General features: G+C 41.5%; 1 protein-coding gene across 1 annotated transcript in view; it reads right to left on the bottom strand.

The window, feature by feature from the left end:
* DNER (delta/notch like EGF repeat containing) overlaps positions 1–27,115 on the bottom strand; it is a 241,889-nt gene that overhangs the window by 109,659 nt on the left and 105,115 nt on the right. The window contains exons 2-4 of the mRNA XM_015413475.1: positions 24,581–24,877; positions 23,177–23,271; positions 19,142–19,308 (exon numbers count right to left, since the gene is read on the bottom strand). Coding sequence (XP_015268961.1) covers positions 19,142–19,308; positions 23,177–23,271; positions 24,581–24,877 — 559 coding nt within the window. The remainder of the gene's footprint in view (positions 1–19,141; positions 19,309–23,176; positions 23,272–24,580; positions 24,878–27,115) is intronic.

The raw sequence follows: 27,115 nt of genomic DNA, 5'->3' as shown, positions 1-27,115 counted from the left end.
AGATTGAAACAGATCCAGAAAATCAGCCTTTTCCAAGAACCCCTTGAGATGAGAAACAACAACCCACTCTAGCCCACACTTGTCCAAGAATAGAAGATTGGAGACTGGCTGGAAATTTTCCAGCATGGTACAGGAGCTGCGGTGGCTCAAGTGGTTAAGACGCTGAACTGCAGGCTGTGGAAGGTCGGTAGTTCAGCAGTTCGAGACCTGAGTGTGCCGCATGACGGAGTGAGCTCCCGTCTCTAGTTCCAGCTCCTGTCAACCTAGCCATTCAAAAGCAAGAAATTGCAAGTAGATAAATAGGTACCACTTCAGTGGGAAGGTAATAGCGTTCTGTGCGCCTTGGTGTTTAGTCATGCCGTCCACATGACCACGGAAATGTCTTCGGACAGCACTGGAAACCAGAGATGAGCACCGCAACCCTAGAGTCGAGCAAGGGAACCTTTACCTTTACCTTTTACAGCTTGTGGAGGTTTTTTGCTTTAAAAAACTGAATCACTGCCTCCTTGAACATAAGCAGCACAACTCCTGCTCTCAAGGATGGATTTACCACTCCCACTTATGCATTCAGCCAGTCCTCCTGACAGCTTTTATCAGCCAGAAGGGGCATGGGCAGAGAATATAGGTGGTAGGTCTCACCGGTCCAAGGATCTTGTCCACATCCTTGGGTATTTCTGTTCCTCAGCATTAATACCTTCCATAAAAGTATTGTGATCTGGATAATTGAATTACTGTCTTCTATAACCCTGTATTAATTTTCCCCATACTTAAATTCCAGGACTTTAAAACATGAGAAAAAATAATGTTTTCCCCAGCTCAATTTTGTTAGCCTGTGTTTAAACTGAACAATTAATGTTTTATGCAAACTGGCCTAAAAGTAAACAACAGAAGACTCCTGAGAATAAAATAGAGGAAATAATAATAAAACTTCATTGCGCAAACAGGTAAAGTGCAGTTAAAATTCGCTTCCAGGTTCAATATAAAAGTTGATTGTCTGTCACAGTCAGAAATGACATATCTGGGCATGACTAGAATTTTTTCTTATACTTTAAAAATTATCTTCAGGTTCACTTGTCTGAAGCAGACAATTTACATGCTCTTCAGGAGAGCTCCCTGAAGGAATTTTAAATCAGCTTCCTTTTTTGTGCTTAATCCCGTTAAAATGAAGCCTTTGGCAAGCCATTAAAAATTATTCTCACCAGAACTTCATATTTTCTTGCCATTTTTTTATTCCCTCAGTTAATTTGACTAAAAACATGTCTATTGCTTCCAAACTGCATTAAAATCCTGCTATCTATTTTTAGCTTCAAGGTAGAAGAATAATTTTAGAAACATGTTTACACTTTCCCTTTTCTATCGGAACATAATAGACTAGTTTTAAAATGAAGGTTATTTTGGTTTAGTTTAACTCTATGATCTGTCCAATGGAGTTTAAATATAATGAAATCAAGCACATTGGTGTTGAAAAACCATGAGCTGACATACCAATATCGAGGACAATGAAATAATACTTTTATTATCAACATCATAGTAGAAGAATTCTGTGTAATACAAAAGTTCGCATAGCATAGTCTGGACCTCAGGTAGTCCTAAGAAAGGTACTGTTTGTCCTTTTCTAAAAATATATATCTTGAAGATAGCATACAGTATAATTTTTCCCAGGTCTTTTTTCAAATCAGAAAAAGACAGACAGCACAACAATAAGGGATAAGGTAGAGAAGGAAGGCAGGAGGAATGAGCAGCCCTGGATTAACCATTAAGCAAAATAAGCACATGCTTAGGGCACCAAGAGAAGGGGGGCACCACAGAGAAGGGGTTTTTTTTGCTTATATTGCTTACTGCTATTTAGTGTTAAAAATAAATTTCTTTAAAGGGTTTATATTTATTTATTTATTTATTATATTTAATACAGTTGTGGAATGTAGCCTGGAAAAAAACTAAATTTTTAACCTCTTATTTCACCTTCATCACTTATTGAGTCTTAATGTCAGTTAAGCAATGAAAGGGCCAAGGGGCACCATTTTGGGGCTGTGTTTAGGAGCTGCAGTGGCTCAAGTGGTTAAGAGGAGCGGCGGTGGCTCAAGTGGTTAAGACGCTGAACTGCAGGCTGTAGAAGGTCGGTAGTTCAGCAGTTCGAGACCCGAGTTGCCGCATGACAGAGTGAGCTCCCGTCTCTAGTTCCAACTCCTGCCAACCTAGCAGTTCGAAAGCAAGAAATTGCATGTAGATAAATAGGTACCACTTCGGTGGGAAGGTAACAGTGTTCTGTGCACCTTGGTGTTTAGTCATGCCGGCCACATGACCACAGAAATGTCTTCGGACAGCGCTGGCTCTTTGGCTTTGAAACGGAGATGAGCACTCCAACCCTAGAGTCGGACTCGACTGGCTTTTGAGCAAGGGAACCTTTAAGAACATAAGAACATAAGAGATGCCAATGTTGGATCAGGCCAAAGGCCCATCCAGTCCAACACTCTGTATCCCACAGTGGCCAGAAATACCAGTGCCATCAGGAGGTCCACCAGTGGGGCCAGGACATTAGAAGCCCTCCCACTGTTGACCCCCCCCCCCAAGCACCAAGATGACAGAGCATCACTTGCCCCAGAGTCCCTATCTATACCTTGTGGCTAATAGCCACTGATGGACCTCTGCTCCATATGCTTATCTAATTCCCTTTTGAAGCCGTCCATGCTTGTAGCCACCACCACTTCCTGTGGCAGTGAATTCCAAGTGTTAATCACTCTTTGGGTGAAGAAGTACTTCCTTTTATCCATTCTAACCCGACCGCTCAGCAATTTCATGGAGTGCCCACGAGTTCTTGTATTGTGAGAAAGGGAAAAAAGTACCTCTTTCTCTACCTGCACTTTCCCATGCATAATCTTATAAACCTCAATCATGTCACCCCTCAGTCGTCGTTTCTCCAAGCTAAAGAGCCCTAAGCGCCTTAACCTTTCCTCATAGGGAAAGTGTTCCAACCCTTTTATCATTCGAGTTGCCCTTTTCTGCACTTTTTCAAAAGCTATATAATCCTTTTTAAGGTGTGGTGACCAGAACTGCACACAGTATTCCAAATGAGGTCGCACCATTGATTTATATAGTGGCATTATGATATTGGCTGATCTGTTTTCAATACCCTTCCTAATAATCCCCAGCATAGCATTGGCCTTCTTTATCGCAGTCACACACTGTCTTGACATTTTCAGTGAGTTATCTACTATAACTCCAAGATCTCTCTCTTGATCAGTCTCTGCCAGTTCAGACCCCATCAACGTGTATTTATATTTAGGATTTTTGGCTCCAATGTGCATCACCTTGCACTTGGCCACATTGAACCCCATTTGCCATGTTGACGCCCACTCGCCCATCTTTGACAGATCCCTTGAGTGCCTCACAAACCTTTACCCTTTTTTAGGGCATTAGTTGGCCTTAATCCGGCCCTGGGAATGAGTAAGACATTCAGTGGCATAAGGCAAAAGGAGACACGAAGAAATGAGTGGAACAAGAAGAGCAGAGGGAAATAATACAAGAAAGCTATAGTGATACCCAAGGAATTCTCTGTGTCATATGACATCAATTCACTTCTGATTTATGGAGAGCCTATGAATTAATGACCTCCAAAACATCCTATCATTGACAGCCTTGCTTAGTTCTTGCAAACCAAAGGCTGTTGCTTCCTTTGTTGAGTCAATCCATTTCGTGTCTTTATCTTTTCCTACTGCCTTCAACTTTTCCTACGATAGTTGTTGCTGTTGTTCAGTGACTCTTGTCTTCTCATGATGTGACCAAAGTGTGATGGATCCAGTTTAGTCGTTTTAGCTTCAAGGGAGAGTTCAGGCTTGAAGGAATCATACTGAGATCAAATGGCAACATGCAATTTAGAAGTCTGATTAGATATCAAATGTGAGGCAAAGCACAAATGCTTATGTGGGCAGGTCAAATATCATGGAAAATCTCCTTGGGCAGTGGAAAATTCTTCAAACTACCACATGACTGGTGGAGATGACTGCTCTTTCTAGTTTTGCAAGATGTTTCATTAAACAGGACAGGCTGAATAATCTGGCCAGGTGACAGGTTCCACACGATGGAAACTTACCCTAATAGATGATAACAGAGGGTTACCACAGTCAGGTTTAAGGAAAGAGCAAGAGTCCAGTAGCACCGTAAAGACTAACAAAATATGTGGCATGACATGAGCTTTTGTGACTCACTGCTCACTTCTTCAGACGTTTCCTACACCACATTCATTCCCGTGCATAATTCTAGCCAAAAAGAAGCTACTGGCAGGCATGCCCACCATCATGGGAAACAGGTTGCTCAAGTGGTGGATGCACATTCAGGACTGTGCTATTATTATTAGTCTCTGGGCTGTCCAATATATATGGACATGTATGTTTGGTTGTATGAAGCTCAGTCTTAAATCAAAGGAAGAGATTTTAATTGCCCACAGGGCAACTTTATATGATCCCTGCAGAACTGGCTGCTCGAATCCTTTGCTCCACTTTATACTATTCCATCATGATTTGATGTGGAAATCTGGTCATCTGAATGGTGAGTTTTGGACTGACCAAATTCTATATAGTATTTACTGATTAGTATGGAGATCACCATTAGTAGTCTACATAGAAGAACTGCTGTGATAACATTGATATCTGTGCTTAAAATGGAAATAAGCAAGTAACTCATGCACAGTGTTGGGTCCTTATAACATTTGTGAACCACAAAATTCTTCACAGAAGATGGGTAGTAGTTGTCTTGTTGGTGGTTCCTGTAATCCTGCTTCTAAAATAAGGAGAAAAACGCCAATGAAATTTTTATCCCTTCCTCTTTCATCTATATATCTAATAGCGAAGGTGCCCCCTGTGTGCGGATATCTAAATCCGCACATCGGGGGCACCTGGGGGGCAGGGAGATATTCCTGCACATCTTGGCCGATCCCCAGATGTGCCGAAAAATCTAAAAACTGTAAAAAAAAACCTATAGGGGGATACTGAAATCCCAAAAAAAGTAAAAAAGCATCCCCTCCGCATGCACAGGGAACGCTCTTGGAACGGCGATGGCGGCGGGAGGGGAAGGGTGGGGGGAGAAGGCTTGGCTGACCAGTGAGGCCTCACCACCACTGCTGCCGCTGGCAGGGGAGGAAGGAGAAAGTTTGGCAGGCTGACGAGGCCTCGCCACCGGGGGGGAGGGACGGAGGGGGCTGGCGAGGCCTCACCACCACCGCTGCTGAGGGGGGAAAGGGGAAAACCTGGCGGGCCGGCAAAGCCTTGCTGACGCCACCAGGGGGAGGAGAAAGTTTGGCGGGCCAGTGAGGCCTCGCCACCGGGGGGGAAGGAGGAAGGGAGAGAAGGAGAAGTTTCAGCGGGCCGGCAAAGCCTTGCCACCGAGGGGGGAGGGGGGAAGCTCGCCGATGCCACTGGGGGAGGGAAGGTCAGTGGGTCAGCAAGGCGCTGCCGCTGCCGCTGCTAGTGGAGGGGGAAGCTGTCACGATTGCCCTGGCGGGGTGGGCACGGAGTATCCAAAAACACAGGCTGAGGTCAGAGCACCAGATAGGCAGAGAAACAAAAGCACAATCCAAAGTATCAGGTCACTTGCACAGTCTAAGGTTTACCGGAGATTGGCAGTCAGAGTTGTAAAGCCGAAAGCCGTTGTTCAGAGTCAGGTTACACATTCCAAGGTCAGGGAGCCAGAAGAACAATTGCAGTCTGGAGTCAAAAAGCCGAGGGAGTCAAGCAGGAAGTCAGGAAACAAGATGCAAGGTCCGAGGTGCAGCAATTCAATCATGTGATCAGTTGCCAGCACAAAGTGGATAGTGAAGAGGGCTTCCTTAAAAGCCCGTTCCCTGTGTCATTAATTACTGGCTGATTACTCAGTCCTGGCTCCAGTTAATAATCTGGACTCAGAGGACGCTTCCCACGCATGCGTGCTTCTCTATGCCTGGTTGTCAAATCCCATCTTCTTTGGTCTTGTAAATGAGCTACAGGTGGAGGGGAATCAGGGGGTGTGGAGCTTGTGCTCGGCTCTGCAGGAGTGGCTGCAGGTGTGAACCCTTCTGGTAGCCGGTGTTCATCCTCTGCAAAACCTACGTCCAGGGGTGCAGGGAGCTCTTCCTTGGAGGAGGAAGATGCAGAGTCCTCGGGATCAAGGTCCACTGGGTCAGGCGGCACAGTAGGCATGACAAAAGCTTGGCGGGCCAAGGTCAGGCCTCGCCGTGGGTGCTGGGGACGGGGGGGCAGGGGAGAAGGTTCACCTGCGGCTGCTTCTCCCGTGGAGCGTCTCCCCCCTGCACGAGTATCGCAGGTTCCCCTTCTTGTATTTTTATATTTTGGTTCTATTCATTTTGCAGAGTCTGACTTAGAAAGAAAGACTGCTTATGCCTCATTAAGCATTGGTAAAAAAAAGAGACTTTGTACAGAAAGTCTTGAATTTTCAGCTCAATAGGTCTTGATACATAGATGAAAGACAATTGAAATACCACGTAGAATATAAGTTCTTGAATTTCTGGCTAATGGATTCAAGAGCCACATGTGAGTTATTTCCAGAGTTGCACAATGGTAAGATATTATTTCTGGCATAAGCTTATTTGAAGCAAAACGCCAAATACTTACTTGGGTTCTCATATTTCCATCTGTAATTATTTCAATTATCTGTGTATGTTTCTTTAAATGGTTGGTAAGTGTCAGAAGAACAAGGAAGTGGAAAAGGGAGATGAGTGAGTGAAGTGATTGATTGGTGACTGAGAGTGTATGGGCAGAGCTAAGAGGTGTGTGTATGGAGAGAGAGAAGGCAGAGTGTTCAGTCAGTAGTCAGCAGCTGTCAGTTGTGGTCAATCTACACAGTCTGAGAAGCAGTCTTCTAATTAGAATCATATAGAAGTGCTGGGAAGATTCTATAGGAGGAAGAAATATACTTAAGGGGGCAATTTAGGCAAAATCTAATATTGTCAGAGTATTATAGGAGTGTGAAGGGGAAAAGCTGAATTAAAAGGGAAATATTTTACTAAGAAATTTACCAAAACATCTTGTAACCAATACACTTCCTTTACCAATAAAGTTTTATCTTGTTTATTCTTAACCTAGAGTCATTAGCTGTTTAAACTATAAGAGTCTCATCCTCAGAACCACATAGTCCAATGAAGGCACCTTAGAGCTTGGGCACAATACTGTAGGGAAGGTTAATTAAAGACTGGAATTATATTCCTGGTGGCAGCATTACATACATTGAGGGAGAGAAAGAAACAGCAAGAAATTTAAAATGACATCATACCTAACCACACAAAATAAAAGACAGGTACCATGATATCAACAGTGCTGTATGGCACAGGACAAGGGAAAGTATGCTTTGGATGCATACAGGTTATTTATCTCATATGTTAAATGGCTGACGTGTCAAAATCATGGATTCAAAGCAAAGTACTGGAAGAGAACTTCAGTTTTCAGTTATTTTTTCCTGCTTTCTTTTTACAAAGAATATCTTCCAAACTTTGAAAAAGCATGAATTGCCAATACCCTTGGCTATAAAGTCCATTTTAAAGGTTTGTTTGTTGAGTCATGTGCCACTCAGGTTAGGACGCATTTCGGGGCGTGTCCCTTCTTCCTGCTAGCCTTGTGAAAATTTAGAGTTGGATTGTTTCCCAGAAGTTTTCTCTGACCAGGGGTCATTTCCTGCAGGAGTGCACAGGAGCAGAGCTCCGGCAGTAAAGAGCCCAGGGGGAGGCAAATGCAACAAGCCACACCCCCTGCTCCCAGCAGCCCTCAGTCAGAGCAAGAAGCAGCCAGGTAAGTTGCAGAGGGCCCCCCCAGTCCAAAACAGTCCAGTGGCACCTTTAAGACCAAGTTTTATTCAGGTACAAGCTCTCTCTCCTCTGCGAGGACAGATCTGCACGTTTCCCCCCTCCCCAATAGCTAGGAATCCAAAACAGTCCAGCGGAGCCTGAGCGGTGGGTGTTGCCTTGTGACACACTTCTGGTGATGTCAGGGGGTGTGGCATCTGCAAATATGTTGTGCTAATGAGTTATGCTAATGAGCTCCTGCACCTCTTTTTCTACGAAATAACCCCTGCCTTTGACTAAATGCTCACGGCTGCGGAGTTGGGACAGCTTCCAATTTTTCAGAGGATAGGAATGCCACTCTAAATATTAATTTTCAAATACTTTTTCAAAGTTTGGAAGACATGCCTTGTTTAAATTCTTAGTCAAAGTTCTTATGAGAAACACTGTAACCTTTTGAGTTTTTCATGTATATGGCTTTAAATAAAAATTTGAAAAAATACAAACAAGCAATAGTTTCGTTAAATACTTTATGGTTGTATTTTGTTTTATCTTACTAACTCTTCCTGTGAACTCCTTTTGTTGCTATTCTTTTTACAAAGAGCTACAAATGCAAATATGGAACCTCACATGAATGCCTTTCTCAGAACCCCAGATTGCCCCAGATATTCATCCAGTGCAAAACATTCTAGAAATGTTCACATCCAGTCTGGGTTCCCCTCCTATACTTGAGAGCAAATGGCCAGGAAGGATTGTATTCATGCTGTGTGCACTTTGGACACCCCTGAGAAGATGATGATAGTGGACTCATTCCAAGACCAGGTGGCACTGGACATGTATTCTTAATAAATTGTCCCATGACAGAATCAGAAATACAAGATGCATCCAGAAGTATGAGTATACGATGCAACACTGAGGCCCCTGCCACACGGCAGGGAAAACACTGGGCAAAGCACAGCTTCTAAAAGCTGCACCAAAAAAGAGACGCCGCAGCAGGATCCCACGATCCCCTGAGCCGTGGTGCCGTTGCTCCCCGGCACGATCAGATGCCGGGGAGGAAGAGATGAGTGGGAGGGGGAGGCTGCCGAACTGCGCATGCTCGAGCATGCGCAGTACAGTCGGGGGCCGGGGATGCGCCGGCGAAAAGACGCGCCGGCGATCCCACGACCGGCAGTGATGTGGCCCTTTGGAAAGAACCACCTAGGTAGGTGGTTCTTTTTTGCTGCGGGTTTTGGCCGGGAGGGGCGGATTGGGAACGGGCTGGGAACGGGCGCAGCACGATTCCCAGATGTTGCTGTGGGATCACGCCCGTTTGCTGCGGCCCCGATCCGTCCCTCTCCCGGCCCAAACAGTCTAGTGTGAACATGGCCTGAGTTACTATAATATGGGGTTGAACCATTAAGGAGGAGGTTCTGACTTGCTTTGACTAGAGATGGGCCAGAAGACTTTGTATTCAAATTCTTGTAGGTCATTTGGTTCACAGGAGAATCTCAAGTTCTTCAGCAGAGCAGGTCAGGATGGCATCAGAAAAAGTTATATTCCTCCACAGGCTGATGTTGTTAGGGGATCCAGGCTGATGAGGAAATCTTTCACTCAAGCAGCTCTTTTACATAGACCGGAAAAATAATAAAAATAGAACTGCTGGTTTACCAAATCCAAAGTATATCGCCCTTTTTATGTGCCCTCATTTGTTGAGAAATTCCAAACGAGAATTACAAAAACTTAAAACAGCTGGTTTTTGAATGGCAGAGAACCATAGCCCAGTGGGCTCCAAGTGAAAGAGCTCTGGAAAGTCCAATAACTCTTTTAAAATATTACCATTTTGCAGCCTGAATATGGAGGCCTTCATGGAATTATAGCAATCTTCCCACTGCAATATGTCCATCCATGGCACCTAGACCCTGAGTTATTCCAACTATAGTGTTTTGGAGAGTGTTAAAAACTATGGGTCTTAGGTCCATTATGGATCTTAGAAAGGGCATAACAGCCTTCTCCTTGCAAAGTGGAAAATCTTTGGAGGCAGCCTGCGGGAGCAAGCACAGTCCCCTGGCATCTTGGCAGATGGATTAGGGTGGCTTGGTGGGTCCCTCCTCCTGTCTTTACCAGGAAGGCCTAATGGGCTGTGGTTGGTTTCCCTGTTTAATCTCTCCTTCACTCTGCAGGGCTGATGGTTGTGCCTGACTGGGCTTGATTAGCAGGGGTGAAACTGGGAGCTTGCCACATTGCTTCTGTCAGCAGCAGCATCTTCCCAGACATAATAAGAGCAATCTCATTGCTTTCACTGTCTCTGTTCTGATTTTTTTCCCCTAATGAACCAATATGGGTTACCTGGGTTTTTAAAATCTGAACCACTTAAAACATTACTGTTTGTACAATTAAAATGCTTCCTGCAGTGGGATTTGAAATGTCAACACTACGTGTAATTTCTGACAGAAAGAAGTCACACAAATTTAGGTGAGTGCTTTTTAAACCAGTGTGATTTGCAGTGGAGTGTTACATTTTCTCTTTATTTGTGCCTCTTTGATCAATGAAAATAAAACAGATATCTTATCTCATTATTCTGTCAAGTAAAAAAAAACACCCTCTGTATCTTTTTACATTTGCACTACATGCCTTCTTCTGAAAAGATTCATTTATAGCTCTCTCACTGTTTACAGTTACAAACTGTGGACAGCAGTGGAACAGAATCTGTTGAAGAGAAAACTGTCAAGGAGACAACTCAGTGGTCTCCCATCTCTGTAATAACGGCAACCAAAACCAGTACATTTTAAATGTGTTTAGAAATAAAGAGAGTTACACAATTAGCAAATTTATTTATTGAACAGACCTAGTGCTAGCACCAAAGCCAAATACTGTGAGTCCAATGTGTGCATCTCTCTGTGGACCTTGCTTAGTTTAATAATCTCTGAGAATGGCTAGTGCCACAAATTCCGCAGGATTCCCACTCCACTGAAGTGAATGGAGGTACACTCATGGATGCCCCAGAGTTCTTTGCGTGCATCCAAGCCTCCAAGAGTTCTGCTTTAATTAAAAAAAAAAAATAGCTTAGCTTTCCCAAGGGCAACAACTAGAATACGCCTGCTCTGGTATACAAGCTACATTACCATGCATATGGCACTAAAAGAGATGAAGTGCAGATTACCCTTATGCATCATGAGGTTCTTGGATGCTCTATTTGTTTAGAACTTACTTTGGGCAATCAAAAGCTGGTAAGATTCTTCAGTGCACATGTATACCCTGGCTGAGCCTCCTCACCACAGGGAAAAAGTTTCATCTAACCCAGTCTACACCACATTTCTCTGAATTTCTCTGACACCAACATCAAGAGTGAATATCTCATTCATTTATACTCTGCTTTTCTCCCCAGTAGGGACCCAAATCATGTTCCCCAGATAATTTTGTTTCTCGCAACTTCACCTCTGTGAGGTAGATTAGGCTGAGAGGGTTTGACTGGCCCAAGGCCATCCATCAAGCTTCCAAAGGACAGCTGAAGGCCAAATCTCTACACCTATAACCAGATACTAGACAATAGGCAGAATTATGTTCTGAGCCTAGATTTCTTTTTGTTGACTAGCCAACTTCTGCCTCCTATTTTCTGTTGCTGTCCAAACAAAGCTGTATTTCTTGAAACTGGTGATGACAAAACTTGTGGGATCTGCACTTAGTGCACACTTAACATTTTCAGACTAAAGATATATCTTTTCTCCTGAAAGCAAAAAAAAAGTTGCTGAAGAGGCAGGGGAGAATATTTTTGTAGGAAAAAGCCCCGAAGTGAAAAGGTGAAGCACTCCCCTCCCCTAATGTTTTTTTTTGGGGGGTAAACAAAGTTTTATTATTTTCCAGTCATAGGTATTCCACATTTATCCATTAAAACTTTTCTTTCAAGCATACATAAACAATTACTTACCCTATAACCCATACTCCATCCCCCCTCCTGTGGCTTCCCGCAATGCTTTCACCCCCTTCCCCTTACTTATATATGTTTCATCAGTTGCTAATATCATATTTCTAATCTCTTTAAAAGATAACAACTTTTTGCTTAGTATTGTTCTAAACATAATAATTTTTTTTTCACATCCCAGTTCTTTTCCAGATAGTTCTTAAAGTCCTTCCATTCTTCAAAAAATTCTTCGTCTTCTTTGTTGTTCAATTTCTAATGTTCTGCTGCTCTCAAGGACACACTAACATACAAATAATCATGTGTCCTATCTAGTGTACACTCACATCTCCGTATTTAGACCTGGAACAACAGCTTTAGAAGCCTCCTCTTGAGAGTCCAACGGGATAAAGAAATTAAATCAAATTTGCTTTAAAATGAAATACGCTATATATGAGGATTAACTACTTCCTCTGAATTTGGACACAAAGGGAGGAACAGAGCTTACCTCTGATGCATAGTGAACAATATATGTTGCAGCTACTGCATGGCTACAAAGAAGCAAAATGTAACAGTGAAAGAAAATAAGAATATCTTTATTTCCGCTATATGTTTATTTCTGTGTCTGGCTTGCTTAATAAGTCAACTATTTAAATAGCTTTTGAATACTTTAATTGAATTTGACACATATATGTAATTTATATTCTTGTGTGCTACTTTTACTACTTACTTCAAGACCATTTGCTGCAAAACTGGCTCAGTGCCCAGAGCAGGTTATTTATGGCTGTTAGCACAAGATTTTTTGCACTGTTAAGGAACTTAAACATGAACTGCAAAAGAATCACAATTCTTATAAGCACACTATATAATAAAAGCCCCAATGTGAATGCCCTGTAAAAGAAATTGGAATTGCCCTGTTTGAGGAGGAAGAGGATTAGACAGATAGCCACCAATTTCCCTTTCTCAGAGTGGTGATTAACATAGTCTAAGAACACTTTCCTGGGAGTAAGCCCCATTGAATAGTAGAATTCAGAGTAGACCTGTTTAGGATTGCTCCTTAGGCTTATTTTTTAGAGCTAGACACATGCAAACTAGGGTGATGGAAAAGGATAGTTAATCTGTGATTATCTGTGCAGTACTTGCACATTTCTTTCTCTATGCACCTATGGGCAGTGTTCCCTCTAAACTGAGCTAGCTCACAGTTTTGTAGTCTCCAGCTCACACCTTTTTGTCTTAGCTCAGGAAGGATGGCTCCAGAGCTAATTAATTTATTCAGTAGCCAAATCGCTTGCTCACAACTTTAATGCCAGTAGCTCACAAAGTAGAATTTTTGCTCACAAGACTCCACAGCTTAGAGGGAACATTACCTATGGGTATGTGCATAAAACCTTGCTTGCATACACAAATGCCCATTGGGTTGGGATGAGAGATTTCTATTGCTAACTGAGCTGTCAAAGGCTAATTAGTTTAGTTATCCAGTAAACAGTAATATTGCTAACCTCCATGCCAATCACAAAAGAACTAAAATCAGGCCAGCCACTGTCAAGATTTCTACATACTTGTGGGGAATCCCAGGTATGCAGAAAAGTTAACCAAAAGGAAAAATAAAAGAATTCCAAAAATCAGCCTGATGAGGACTGAATGAGAGCCAAAGTGGCCCTTACAATAACTGTGAGTCTGCCATAGGGGCCTGCAGACACATTTAGGCTTGGGAACTCCTTTTCAAATTGCCACAGAGACTTTGTTTGGCCCAGAACTGTGGCACAGGGAGAGGAGGAGCTCCTGCCTCCCCCTGTGCTGTTTTCCCAAGCCAAAAGGGTCAGTGGGCATTATTTGCTCCATTGGAGGGGCTCCACATGCACTGAGGCACTCCACATGCACTGAGGCACCCCCTCACCCACTGCCACAGTCCCAGGCTAAATTGGGCTCCGAGGCAATTTTAAAAGGAGTTGCCATTGGGAACACCACAATTCAATGTGTTTGTGTGTGTCTCTGTGGCAGACTTGCATACCATCTAGGTTAGCTCTAAGCTCCCAGAAGCACAGAAACTTTGGCAAGGTTGAGAGTTGGTTAAAGAAATGGGAAAGTTAGCTTGTTCAAGCCTCTCAGAGCTTTTAGAGGGGGAAATCTGGGGGCAGACTGCCAAATTATTCCCCCATCCAGCAATTCCTCATGGGGCTGTTCCCTCAGCCTTTACATCTATGACTAAACAGTGTCTTGTGGCATTTTAAAAATAAATAATAACAAGAAAGGTTAGTATTTGAGATGCCCCAAAACTCTTAGATTAATGAGGCCCTATCTTTGGGAATGTATACATACCTATGCAAATTAATGGCCACCATGTCCAGAATTGTATCCTTAACAACTTGATTCTCTGACAGGGAACTTCTCGCATGGTACAAAACTGATAGCACAGTTCCAGATCTAGGGAAGTATGTGGGTTTTCCATAAGCACCCACATGCAGATTAATTGGCTGTAAATAGTTAATAACCAGTTTTCCTAGCTTCTGGGCCAAAAACAGTAGTAAAAATTCAGGCCAGGCCAGCTGTATTTAAAGGCACTGTAAGGGATGAGGGCTGAATGAGCCTATAATTTACTAAGACCTGATGATTGGGTCATAAATTTGACAGGATCCATCCTTGGAGGAGGAAGGTAGCCTGGTGGAGGTAATTGCTGGCAGCTGCAAGCCTCGGTTATCTCAAGGGAGTGGCAGTAGCCCAGATCAGGAGATGCTGATTACCTTTCAGGAGGCACCAGAGTATCCTTGGACATGAGTTGACAAGCTGCCTCAGGAGATGGAACTGGATTCTGTTCTAGGTGATTCGCTACTGAACTGTCTAAGAGGACTTCTCTATTTAGAATTGCCAACATAACTTTGCATTTTAAATGTTTTATTGCCAACTGCTCATAGGTTGGATGATTTCTGCACTGCATACATCCTGAGTGTTTGAATGTTTTTATTCAATTAAATGAAATAAGCTTTTTAAGGATATTTGCTGTGTGCTGAGAGTTTCCTGTCTGATGGCTAGCTGCAATCTTATCTATTGAAGCGAACCCCAAGGTCAGTCGGACCTGACAGGCACATATAAGCCGCAAGATCAAATCAGAAGCTGTTTCTTGATAATGCCAAGATAGTATGCATTATTTCTAGTATACCTATTGTTTGTTCACTGAATCACTTGATTGGCTAATTAGCACCTTAGTGTGCAGACTCCGCTGAATTCCTTTCACTGGTGTCTAAGCATCTTTAAGAAAATGTTAATTTAGTTAATTAGATGCCAAGGGGCAATACATAAAAGCAAATAATTTACTTCCCTGAATTGTTTGGTTTTGGAGCATCAGAATTATTTGGAAGAACTTGCAAGAAATAAGTTACCAAACTGAGAGTGCAGTCCTGCACAGAGTTACTCGGTCTAAACTCATTGAAATCAATGTTCAAATAGCCTAAATTTTGCAGCAGTGCTTCAGAATCAAGCTGGTGTATGCTGAAGATCAAAGAAAAATATGCACTGATCTTTTAGAACTTATTCATTTCAACGAGAGGGAAGATAAAAAGAAGTTAATAGAACCTTATTTGACAGAATTAATTAATGTAGAAATTCACAAAATGCTTTTCAAAACTCATTTATCCAGGCCGGAAGATACCTCCATTGCAGTCTTTACATTTCTCAGGGAAATGAAAACATGACTTCAACAACTTGACCCAAAACAGTGACATAACTTATGTAAGACACCTTTGTAACATATAGGTGGTTAAAAGCTGGTTTAGTTTGCCCTTTCTTCCTCTCCCTTTGCTGAGATATGAATAATTCTGTTACTGTCTTACAGCATGTGAGGGTAGAAGGAGAGTGCAAACCACAACAGAGCAGAGGATGAGACAGAAGGTGAAGAACTATAGTATAAACACTAGAATGGAACCTAGATGAGTAAGTCTGACCTTGACAGCCACTGGTGCACATACCACTGAGAAATAGTTCCTATATTAAAAAAAATTCTTGATATTGAGCAAAAAATCCATGTCTTCCTTTAAGCAATGTGCTTTTTTTAGTATAAGCAGTACTGCTACAAATTAGATTCCAAATACACATTATGCCCCTATCTTCATTTCAAGGAAGAGATATATAAGTATCCTATTTTTGATTTTTCTAGTAATTCAATGATCCTAGTCTGACTATGAGCAGGTCATATGTCAGGGCCGGGGTCTGAGTCTAACACAACAACCTAACAATTCTGATAGCCTTATGAGCGAGTCGCAGGCATCTTATATAAATGCATGCATACAGTACATACAAGGGGCCACTGGAGACAATCTGTAGATATGAGAAAAGTTTCCTAAATCACTTCCACTCAAGGAGACACATAGTTAAGACTCCAGGCAAGGAGACTCAAATGAGCATGACAATAAAAAAATGAGGAGCAAACAGGGGGGGAAACCGTTGAGTGTGATAGAGCCCTCTTGACAGTACAGACGACGTTCCACTCATCTCATCTGTTCAGCTCTTCTGGGTTTTTTCCATGATAAACACAGAGATCATTATCACACTTAAGTGATCTTTTCACAAAGTCACCGCTCAGATTTAAAGGCATACCAGAACTCATGTTAATGAGCCTGAGGGAAGGATCTTCAGGCTTGCCTGCTCTTCCTTTCCTGCCGCCACCCATCGTTCATGGCCATCTAATGCAATCCCTAATTTTCCAATTCATATGATCTACCAATCTATGGTTTGGTTTTCTTTGTAGACCAGGATCAAAATCACCATTTGGAATCCTCTTGTGCAAAGAAACAGAAAACGATGGCTTGCTGATTCCAGGGTTGACCACGAAAACAGAAATAACTCGATGTCTGGCTGTTGAAGAGGAAGCATACAAATCTGAGGATTCTCCATGCTTTTTCTTGCAGTGGCAAACTATGATTCATCTGTGATCAAATCATGCTGGAGCCACTAACATCCAAGGATGAAATTCTCCATCAGCACAAACTTGTAGACACACACAACACAGTCACTGTGCAGAACAAAAAGTGGATGATGGATGGAGGCTTCCAAATGCATTCTTCTTAACCAGGAGATGGGAAGAAAGAATCAAGTAGGGAATCAGAAAATCTACACAACACAAGAAGATTGCTGTACTCCCAAGATTCAGCCAGAGTAACAGCAACCCAGATGTACACAAGGCTCCCAGCAACTACATTTCTCCTTCATATATTAAAAACAAAAACTCTACATAATAGCGCCAAAATAAATATTAGTTGGATCAGCCATAAAATTAACCTGATAACATACAGTATCTGGACCTGAGGTTGGGGTGGGGGTACCTGAGAATCATCCAGATTAATTCCAGGCATACCATTTTTCACCAGCTATCTGGAGGGAAAGCACAAGCAATTGATAGATGGAGAGGAAATGTCCTTTCTAAAGCCGTGTTTTTCCAGTCACCTTCCAATAGCTCTAAGTGTGAAAACCTGTTTCTGTGCATGGTTCACCATTACTAGATTGGATGCTACATCGTTCAGATATGATAAATCATTAGACAATACTATTCAGTTCTTTCTTAATCATGGAATGAAAAGCATTTCAAAAAAATAACAAATGAGTGCAGTAATTACCATGATTTCCATTTTTACATTCCAGATTAAAAAACAAAACAAAACTATTTGCTCCCACAATCTAATTTAATGAAACTCCCAACTTCTGTATATAAAGGAAATGTCTTAAAGTCATTTTTATCTTTTGTAGATTTTAAATAATCTACATCCTACATATGCACAAATTTAGTTATTAAAATGGTCCATCGTTTAAATGATGCAGTTAAAGTAAATAAAACTGTTTTGTATGATTTTTAACAATTTATACAAGGCTAAAATTGATTAGAGATAAGAGCCTGCTGCCATTAAGCCTCCATTCTGCTGGTCTCTCTCTGTCCCCCTCCATCATGCATTTGTGCACCTCTTGTCTCTGCCACTCACAAGGGTCCCCTAAAGCAGAGTTCCAGACCAGTTTGCAATATGAGAGAAAGAACAGATGACTGAGCAGCACAGGAGACACCCAGCCAGACTGCATTAGAAGCCTGTAAGGCACAACAGCAAACTCAGAAAGATTTTGAGCTAGCCAAGCACTGAAAGCTTTTACACAACTGTTCAAAGTACTTCAGCTCATCCAAGGTGCTCTCGGCACAATACTCTGTTCTCCTACCTAACAAAGAAATGAACAGTGACATCAGCCTCTAACTAATGAAATGTTTTCTATAACACGGCTCCTGGCTTGTACCACTTGCACTAGCTACTGGTGCTTTAATTCTTGCTTATGAAACTAGGACTACCTCTGATTTATCTCCTCTCAGGACACTTTCCTAGCACTTATTTGGAAAAGCTGTCAAAACAGGAACTTCACTCCACTTCCAACAAGCAGTTTCATGTTTGTCGAGCTCACGTGAATTCCCTGCTTATTTTCAAGCCTGCGAAATTCAAATCCTTTGTTTCTTGTTACTCCTCTAACTCTATATCTGAAGATTGCAATAATTCCCCAGTTTGTGCTCAGTAAGCAGATCTTGAGATATTCTGCTCTGCTCCATATCTCTATAGAGATATTCTGCTCTGCTTCAAGTTGCCTTGCTCTACTTAGCTGTGCGTTCAACAGCTGATTCTACATGCTACTTCTTCTCAGAGATCTCTACTTTGATTTCTTGGGAGGCTTGGAGTTCTCAAGCTCACCCACCAACTCCAAACCTCTCAGTTTGTGCATGGCTGAAGGCTAGCAAATATCTGGATACCTGCTCCCTCAGACAGCTTCCCCACTGAGGGGAAGCTGTCTGAGGGAGTCTGCTTTCTCTCTTGCCCCAACCCTCTCTCTGAGCTGTCTGCTTTCTCTCTTGCCCCAACCCTCTCTCTTGAGTTTACACATTGCACAAATGTGCGTAGGTAGTTGGAATAGTTACATTTGTTGTGGACATTCTAGTATTTGGTGCTTTCTGAATTTTTAATGTTTTTCTATGTGAGTGTATTTTTTATCCTGCTAATTAAACTACCACCGTTTTCCAGTTCAGATTTCAGTTCTTTTTTCAAGACTTGTCTAAATGATGTTCATATAAATGTGATGTATCTCATTTACAAAAGTCTTCAAATAAATTCAGATGCAAATCCTGATCCATGTAAGAACATAACACACCAAATTCTACTAAATACATCCTTAGTTTATTAGCCATATGCAATAATGTACTTTGTTGTGTCTTTGCAATTGCTGTTTGCACATACAACCGGCATGGTATAGGCCTCCAAGTTAAGTGATATAGTTTATCAACATTACTGTTTTTGGAACACAGAAGTTAACAAGTTGAAGTTATTTAATTCATTACTATGTTTTAGTTTAAATTGATTTTTATTTATATTCATTTGTAAAGCTGTTTGGTTACAATTTTGCTGATTGTATCAAAAACGTAATAAAAATTTTATTAAAAAAACCAAAAAACCCAGCAACCTGTAATCTAGAACTTAACCAAAACTCACCAATGAAATAGTTGTTTCCTAATTCAAGCATTTCTTCTGTCAGGACAAGTCCACCCATTGCTTGGAGAAGAGTAACGCTTGTGGCATCTATCAGCGAACATTGTTTAAACCTTTCTGTTGTGACTTTCCATAACAAAATAAGGGAAGCTGTAGCATCTTGCCTTATACTAAAAGACAAATAAGTTAAAAAGAGAAATATCAAACAGATGAAATTTTTAAAAATCTTAGTATACATCACTTAAAATGCACAAAAAGCAAACATATGTAAGCACAGATCCAAATCCAAAAGACACCAACTGTAATGCAAATAAGCTACTATTTTAATGCAGTGCATTCTCCCCATAACTGGACACTTAAATGGGTTAGAGGAAAGTCCAAGAGATGAAGAAGAAGAAGAGAAGAAGAGATTGGATTTATACCCCGCCCTTCACTTGGAGTCTCAGAGCGGCTTACAAACTCCTTTCCCTTCCCCTCCCCACAACAGACACCCTGTGAGGTGGGTGGGGCTGAGAGAACTCTGACACAAACTGCTCTTTTTCAAGGACAGCTGTGCCAGAGCTTGTGACTGACCCAAGGTCACATCAGCAGGTGCAAGTGGAGGAGTGGGGACTCAAACCCGGTTCTCCCAGATTAGAGTCCGCACACTTAACCACTACACCAAACTGGCTCTCACAGATGCACTCAGTCAAAGACTATTCAGGCAGGTCTTGGGGTTATACTTGCAAACCCAGAAAAAGTCACAGAGGAAAGGAATTTACCCTCCATTCAAGCCAGATGTCACTAGCGTCACAGGTTTATTATTTATTTATTATATTTATAACCCACCCATCCTGCAAACAGGCTCAGGGCAGCTAACAAAGTGGTACAATGTACCTGATTGGCATAACCATAAAAATTTTAAACTACATAAAACACATACTCATTCATATTACATAATTTAACAGTTAGCAATAAAGTGCTTGCAGTACTAAAGATTAGGTGGCGTGCTTTCCAGATCTAAATCCACGTTGTTCATCCGATCATCATCCCTCGAGCCGATGGGCCTAGCGATACAACTGGGCCAGTCCTAGGATCCAGAAGTTCAATAGGATCATTGATGGTAACAATAGTGATCTGGCTGGTTCTGGCTGACCTGTTATGGTGTCATGAAATGTTCACCAAAAAAAAATTAAATGCCAAGGGCAAAATGGTAGCAATATATTGCTGTCAAACTGGCACTTCTGTGACAAGACTGAAATATCAATGTCACTTATACAGCGTTTGGGGAAAGGAGAAGCTATCTACTGCTGGTAGATAGTCAGATGTACTGGGCTGGTAAGAGAGTCTGGAAAGCTGAGTAAATAAGAATCCAAGAAGATAAGAGACTGAGAGGCAGTAAATTTGACAGAAGTAAGACAGAACCGAAGGCTGGCTGAGAATTAGAAACTTGGCACAAAAGAGAGAAGCAGAGGATGCAAAAGGCCTCAGTAACTGGAGAAGGCAGAGAGTTGAAAAGAGAAGATACTTTGTGCCCGGCCTGCCAGGAAGTCAGTAGACAAGGAAGAGTGCTTTTGAGGCAGGAGGATTGTGGGAAAGGGAGCCAAAACGGAAGCAGAAATGGCTAAAATGTTATCAATTACTGAACTGAATACTATCTGAACAGAAGAAAAATCTGTAACCAGGGGTCGTTTAGTAGAAAAAGAGCCAGGGGAACTCATTAGCATAACTCATTAGCGTATGCCACACACCCTGACATCACCGGAAGTGTGTCATAAGGCCACACCCCCTGACATCACCGGAAGTGTGTCATACGGCCACACACCCCGCCCCCAACGGTCTCGGCTGCCGCCGGCCTTGCAGCTCCACTGTCGAGCCCCATGAGGGGCCTGGTGGTGGACCTGCAAGGCCGGCGGGAGTGCAAGGAAGCCCCGCGAAGGCCCTCCCTGGCCCCAGGCAGGCAGGGGTGGGGAGAGGCAGGGAGGAAGCAACTTACCCTCCCTCTTCTCCTGCCTCCTCCTGGCTGAATGAGGGCCGGAAGCGGGGCGGCCAGAAGCAGGGGGCGGGGCTTCGTCATGTGCCCCGCCCCCCGTACCTCACCCGGGGGAACTGCGATCCCCCGCGTTCCCCCCAGAAATGACCTCTGTCTGTAACTATATTTCAGATTAGCAGAAGCTGCAGTGCATATCCAGTAGATTATTTTATATGTGTTTATTTACTTAATTTATAGCCCACCTTTCTCACACAATTCAGGACAGATTCCAAAACACAGTAAACAGTTCAATCAGCCAGCACAATGCAATAAAACCAGGATTACAGAAATCAGGAAACAGTGCAATTAGATAACTGCTTTAGGCATCAGATACCATAAACAATACTGAGAGTAGATTACAGTACTAAAGGACAGGACAGTAAAAGGAAGATGATGCATACAATAAACATTGCAATGGACTTCAATCTTGTTCCTTTTTAAAAGCACCTTCCTGGACTGTGCAATTATATCACAATTCTGATTCTTTTATAAAAATGCCCTCTTGAACACTTCTGTATGGCTACAATGCTGACCATATGGGTATCATTCAGGTACAAATGTTTCTATACAAAAGCCAATTACATTTTCTTTCTATTATCATGGAAATTTCTGAGAAGGCTAAACCTATGTCTCCATTAATAGTGACCTCCCTTAAAAATTGTAGCATCAACTAGTGATATTCAAACCAAATTAGTTTATAAACCAAATTCATCCCAATTATCTGAGGTGGCCTTTACTGCTCTGTGGCTTCTTTTACAAGTATATACATGTTGATGGGTGAATAATATGTTTCCACTTCCCCTCAAATATGTTTATTATTCTCCTTTCATCAGGAAGGCCTCTCCTAGAGATCTGCTCTCTGTCACTGGCACCAATGTTCCCTCTAAGCTGTGGAGTCTTGTGAGCAAAAGTTCTACTTTGTGAGCTACTGGCATTAGAGTGGTGAGCGAGCAATTTGGCTACTTGCATAAATTAGTTTGCTCTGGAGCCATCCTTCATGAGCTAAGACAAAAATGTGTGAGCTGGAAGCTAAAAAACAGTGAGCTAGCTCACACTAACTCAGCTTAGAGGGAACACTGACTGGCACAGCACCCAAAGTCCCATGGTTCATCCTATAAGAGCAGCTGCTGCAGGCTTTTGTTGTCTGAAGTTACCATACTAGATTTATTATTACAACACCCCTTCCAACTGGAACAGCAGCATCTGCAGTCTTGCCATGTAATGCCTCCTTCCTATCAAGGGGAGTGTTAAGGATTCAGCCTTGGCAGGCTAACTCAGAAAGTAAAGATGAGCCTCAGAACAGCAACAGCTAGGCTGGTGTGCTGATTCAAGAAGCTTCTGGCAACATGGGCCTCTGGTTCATTCTATGCCCTAGATCCAAATCAGGCTTCCAAGACTGTTGGTAGTGCTGCAGGAGGAGCGCTGCTGCCTACCAAAAGGATAAGGTTTGTTGTTCCATTTTGTGAACACACATGACACTGTTTTACACATGGTCAATACTGCCTACTCTAAGTCATAGTGACACTCTGGGATCTCAGGTAGAGATCTTTTGCATCTCCTACTACTTGATCTGTTTAAACTGGAGATTGACCCTGGGACCTCCTGCATGCTAAGCAGATGCTCTACTGTTGAGCCATAACCCCCAGCCTGTGGCTATTGTGTAAGGTATAAAATATATAAAGACAGATAGGGACATAATTCTGAAATAACATACTTTCACTGAAATATTATGGGGGCAGGAGAAAAGGAGGAGTGTATGGAAGACTGGGTTTGCTATGAAAAATGGACACAATTTGACATAATATATTTGCTAGGAAAAAAGGAGGGGAAGTAGAGTGTGGATGAGGAGCCCAGAAATGTGCCTGGCTCCCACGCCCCCCCCCCCCAAAGTCTAACTATGCAATTGTCATCTACTAATATATTTATTACATCTCTTGTTATCACTATTGGTTAGAATTTAAGATAACAAACTGGGGAACCCAAATTATTTTAATAATATCTTTATAAAATGAAGCAGAATTCCTTACTTTATTGATGTATTATTTGGAACTTCAAATGATATAAGGCGACCCCCACCAGAATTATTGGAGCTGGCATTTCCACAAGCCACATCAGGAATTATCTGGGGAGGGAAATATAATGAACATGTCAGGACATTTCATGTAAACATTTTAAAGCAGAGGAAATCATATATGAAAAAAACCTGAAATTGAGAGAAAAATATTTGCCAGGGGAAAGGGTAAGGTTCTTCTAAAGAATACAGCTTTGCCTTTAAAAGATATCAGTCAACTCTTTAGGGAAAAAATAAATGGAATTTCATAACGTAATATGCCAGATAAATCTGTGTGACTGCAACACGACCCTTTAAATATTAGGTGATATAAACACTTGAGACATCTGAAAGTGTAGCAGGAAGAACTAATAGTAAGTGTAGCTGAGGCACACTATCACATTTAGTTTCAACAAACCACTGATAGCAACTCTGTCACCTGATTACTACAACAAAGAAGTCTCATTTTTTTTCTCACTGACAGATACAAAATAAACTGAGCCATTACTACCTGTCAAGGAAAGAAATCCATGATCCATATAGTGCCGCTTGTAAAATAATTTAGTTCAGGCAATAGTTGCTCTGTCCGAGAAACTCTTATGTATTACTATGTTGATCGTTTAGAGGGATGGTGTAGCGTAATACTTATCTAGCTCCTTCTTTCACTATGCACAGAGCATGACTGAAGGTTTCAAAGCAGAGAAAGCCATGAATCAAATTCCAGTTTGCCACGATGTCTGAATGGAGGTGCCAGAGTGAACTGGGTGGGACGATTTCCGCGGTAGTGAAATTCCCCGCACTGACATTTTAAAAACTGCACGTGATGTGACATTTTCCATAGTACATTATTCCCCATCAGGCACAAACTCAAAATTTTCTCCTTCTTACCCAGTGTTTTTTTGGAATGCCCAATTTTACCAAGTTCCAAAAATGCAGGGTAAGAAGGAGAAAACTTCAGGTTTGCACCCGGTGAGGAAAAATCTACTGCGGAAAATTTCACATAATGAATTTTTACTTTAAAAACATCAATGTGGGGAATTTCACTACTGTGGAAATGGTCTGGGATTGGTCCTCCTCTGCCCCACTCCAATCTGAGATTCTAAACTGTGTTTAAAATGAGATTCAGAATCCCAGTTTGGGGAGAAGGGGTTTTCTTCCCCCCCCCCGGGTGCCGGCATACAGACACCATGGCAAACTCATACTTGTCATAAAACTAATTCTTTTTTCCAGCTGACTTGACAGGTCATATTCTGTGAATGTTCATATAACAGCACATTTATAGGTAACAAGAGCTGTGTTACTTTCTCTATGCATTCAATGCACCTGCATTACAAGCTTTTAAAAACGGTACAGAAATTTATATCAGGAAAATTCTTCTCACCTCTACTTCATTCCATTTCAGGTCCACAACTTTTTGTCCTTCCTTTGGCTCCCACGTAGGCAGTGTCACTGTGGCCTGTGATCGTGGCAAGACCATGTCAGGTTCCATGGTGGCCAGTGCTGGCCTGCTTTGACTTGGCACCTCCGATTCTGTCCATCCTGACACAGGAGGACTATAAACTGAATGTTCACAGTTTGTACCTTCATAGCCTTCATCACACACACACAGATAGCCGTCACTGTTACTACTGCAGTTACCATGGTGGCAAGGACTGCTGGCACATGAATCTGAAACAAACTGAACAGAAACAACATAATTGACCAATTAATACCATGAAATAGGATTTGCTTTTTGCCATCAATGATGAACAAACTAAAATTTATGCACAGCCTAGGTAATTTCAAACGTTTTACATAAGCTATTACATCTGGTTCATTGTTCACATTTCAATTTAAAAAGATTCTCAGGTTTTCCACATTTAATAAATTAAGAAAGCAGAAATAATAAAGAGAATTTGGTATTGTTAAAATGGTGAGCACAAAAGCTTAATAGAAGAATCTTGCAATAGTATCTTCTTGGAATGCACTAGAAATCCATATTATTTGGGAAAAAATAATGTGTTGAAAGTACACTGTGCTAAGATAAGGTCAGATAGATATCTTGCTCTTTTGATTGCGTTAACAACCTCCAGAGCCAACAGAAGATTTGTGTAACATTAGCATTCTTTTTTTTTTTTCAAATAAATTTTTATTATTTTCATAACTAAACACAATCAACATTAAAATATTTCTTAACAGTTGTAACATATCACTTTAAATCTCTAACAAACATAACAATTGTAAAGTCGATCCCAGTATCAAACATCCTACACAAATGTGTAGTAAAATATAGTTGATAATTACAAAATAGGAATAGGTAATAACAAATGATCTTATAATATCCAGTGTTTACGAATAAAAGAAAAGTATTGTGACTGATGTGAGTTTGAGAGTTGTCCTAATATATATTCCAAATGATTTAAGATTGGGTGCCATCTTCCATAAAAAGAGTCTGTTTGTTTGGAGGATTCATAACAGGCTAATCTATCCGAAATTCTGTCCATCAATAAATGGTTCCAAATATTTGAAAACCAGGAGTTTAAACGTAATGCGTGGGTGTCTTTCCATTGTTGGGCAATTGTGGATTTTGCCGCTGATAGTAATAGTGTAAGCAGCTCCTTACTATATGGAGGAATGTTAAGATCTTTCCAACTATGTAAGATTAAAATTTCGGGTTTCATTGGTATTTTATGCCCTGTAAGGTGTTCAATTTCTGACAGAATCTTTTGCCAGAAAGAGTTTACCCTCGGGCATTCCCACCAACAATGTATGTAAGATCCAACTTTTCCACAACCTCTCCAACATAGAGGGGAATATGAAGGGTTGATTTTATGCAGTTTCAAAGGGGTAAGGTACCACCTAGTTATGATCTTGTAATTCTGTTGTATCACATTGATTGATTTGGTTTTAAAGGCATAGGAGGACCAAACGGATTCCCAGAATGGTTCATCTAAAGTTGCATTAAAGTCTTTTGACCAAGAAATTGTATATGTAGGAAGTTTATAAGGTTTAGGGTCTAACAGAATTTTATAGATAGATGAGATAAGACTCTTTGAAGAGCCGTCAGTCGCAATCATGAGTTTCTCAAAGTCGGTAAAAGGGGTCTCACAAGCCTTTTGTAGTTTGGGAGAGGCGAAGAGGTGCTTAATCTGTAAATATTCCATCCATGGTAGGGATGTCTGTGCCTTAATATCCAATTTAGGTTTTTCTAAAAGTTGTTTATTACGAGTAAGGTCGTACAGTGTAAATAGTTTTGCTCTTTTCCATTTTGAAAAGGTGTTTTGAGGGTATGCTGGAGGAAACCAGGTTTGATTGTAAAATGAAGACATAAGAGAAAATTCAGGTAGAAGAGTATGACGTTTTGCTTTCCAAATTTTAAAGAGAGAGTGCATAAAAGGATGCTGTTGGATCTTAAAAGCTTTTTCTGAGATGTTTTGCCAGAGGGTTGTCTTATACGAGGACTGATTCAAAAAGAATTCTTCAATTCCTGTCCATTCAGGAAGGGGATCTACTTTTAAAATTTTTAGTACTGTTTTAAGGATCGTTGCTTCATAATAGGATTTTAGATTGGGTAACGCTAGTCCTCCTAAAGAGGAGGTAAGGCATAATGTTACATATTTAACCCGGGGGTGACGATGATTCCAAATGAATTTCGTCCATTGTGATTGCCAAAGGGTGAATTGCGATGGAGGTATCGGGAGAGGAAGGGCTCGAAAAAGATAAAGAAATTTGGGAAATATAAAAGTTTTGAGTGTTAGTATTTTTTCCAACCAAGAAAGATTTTTCTCCTGCCATTGAGAAAGAGTACTGTTGGTAATACTAGATAATTCAAGATAGTTAATTTTGAATAGCAAATCTAAATTTAAGGGGATTTTAACTCCCAAATAAAGCCAGTATTGTGTAACCCACTGGTATTGAAAGTTTTCTTGAATATAGT

This window comes from Gekko japonicus, unplaced genomic scaffold (assembly GCF_001447785.1).
Source record: "Gekko japonicus isolate JY-2015 unplaced genomic scaffold, Gekko_japonicus_V1.1 scaffold155, whole genome shotgun sequence".
Classification (NCBI taxonomy): Eukaryota; Metazoa; Chordata; class Lepidosauria; order Squamata; family Gekkonidae; genus Gekko; species Gekko japonicus.
This window is presented reverse-complemented; position numbering and strand designations above follow the sequence as displayed.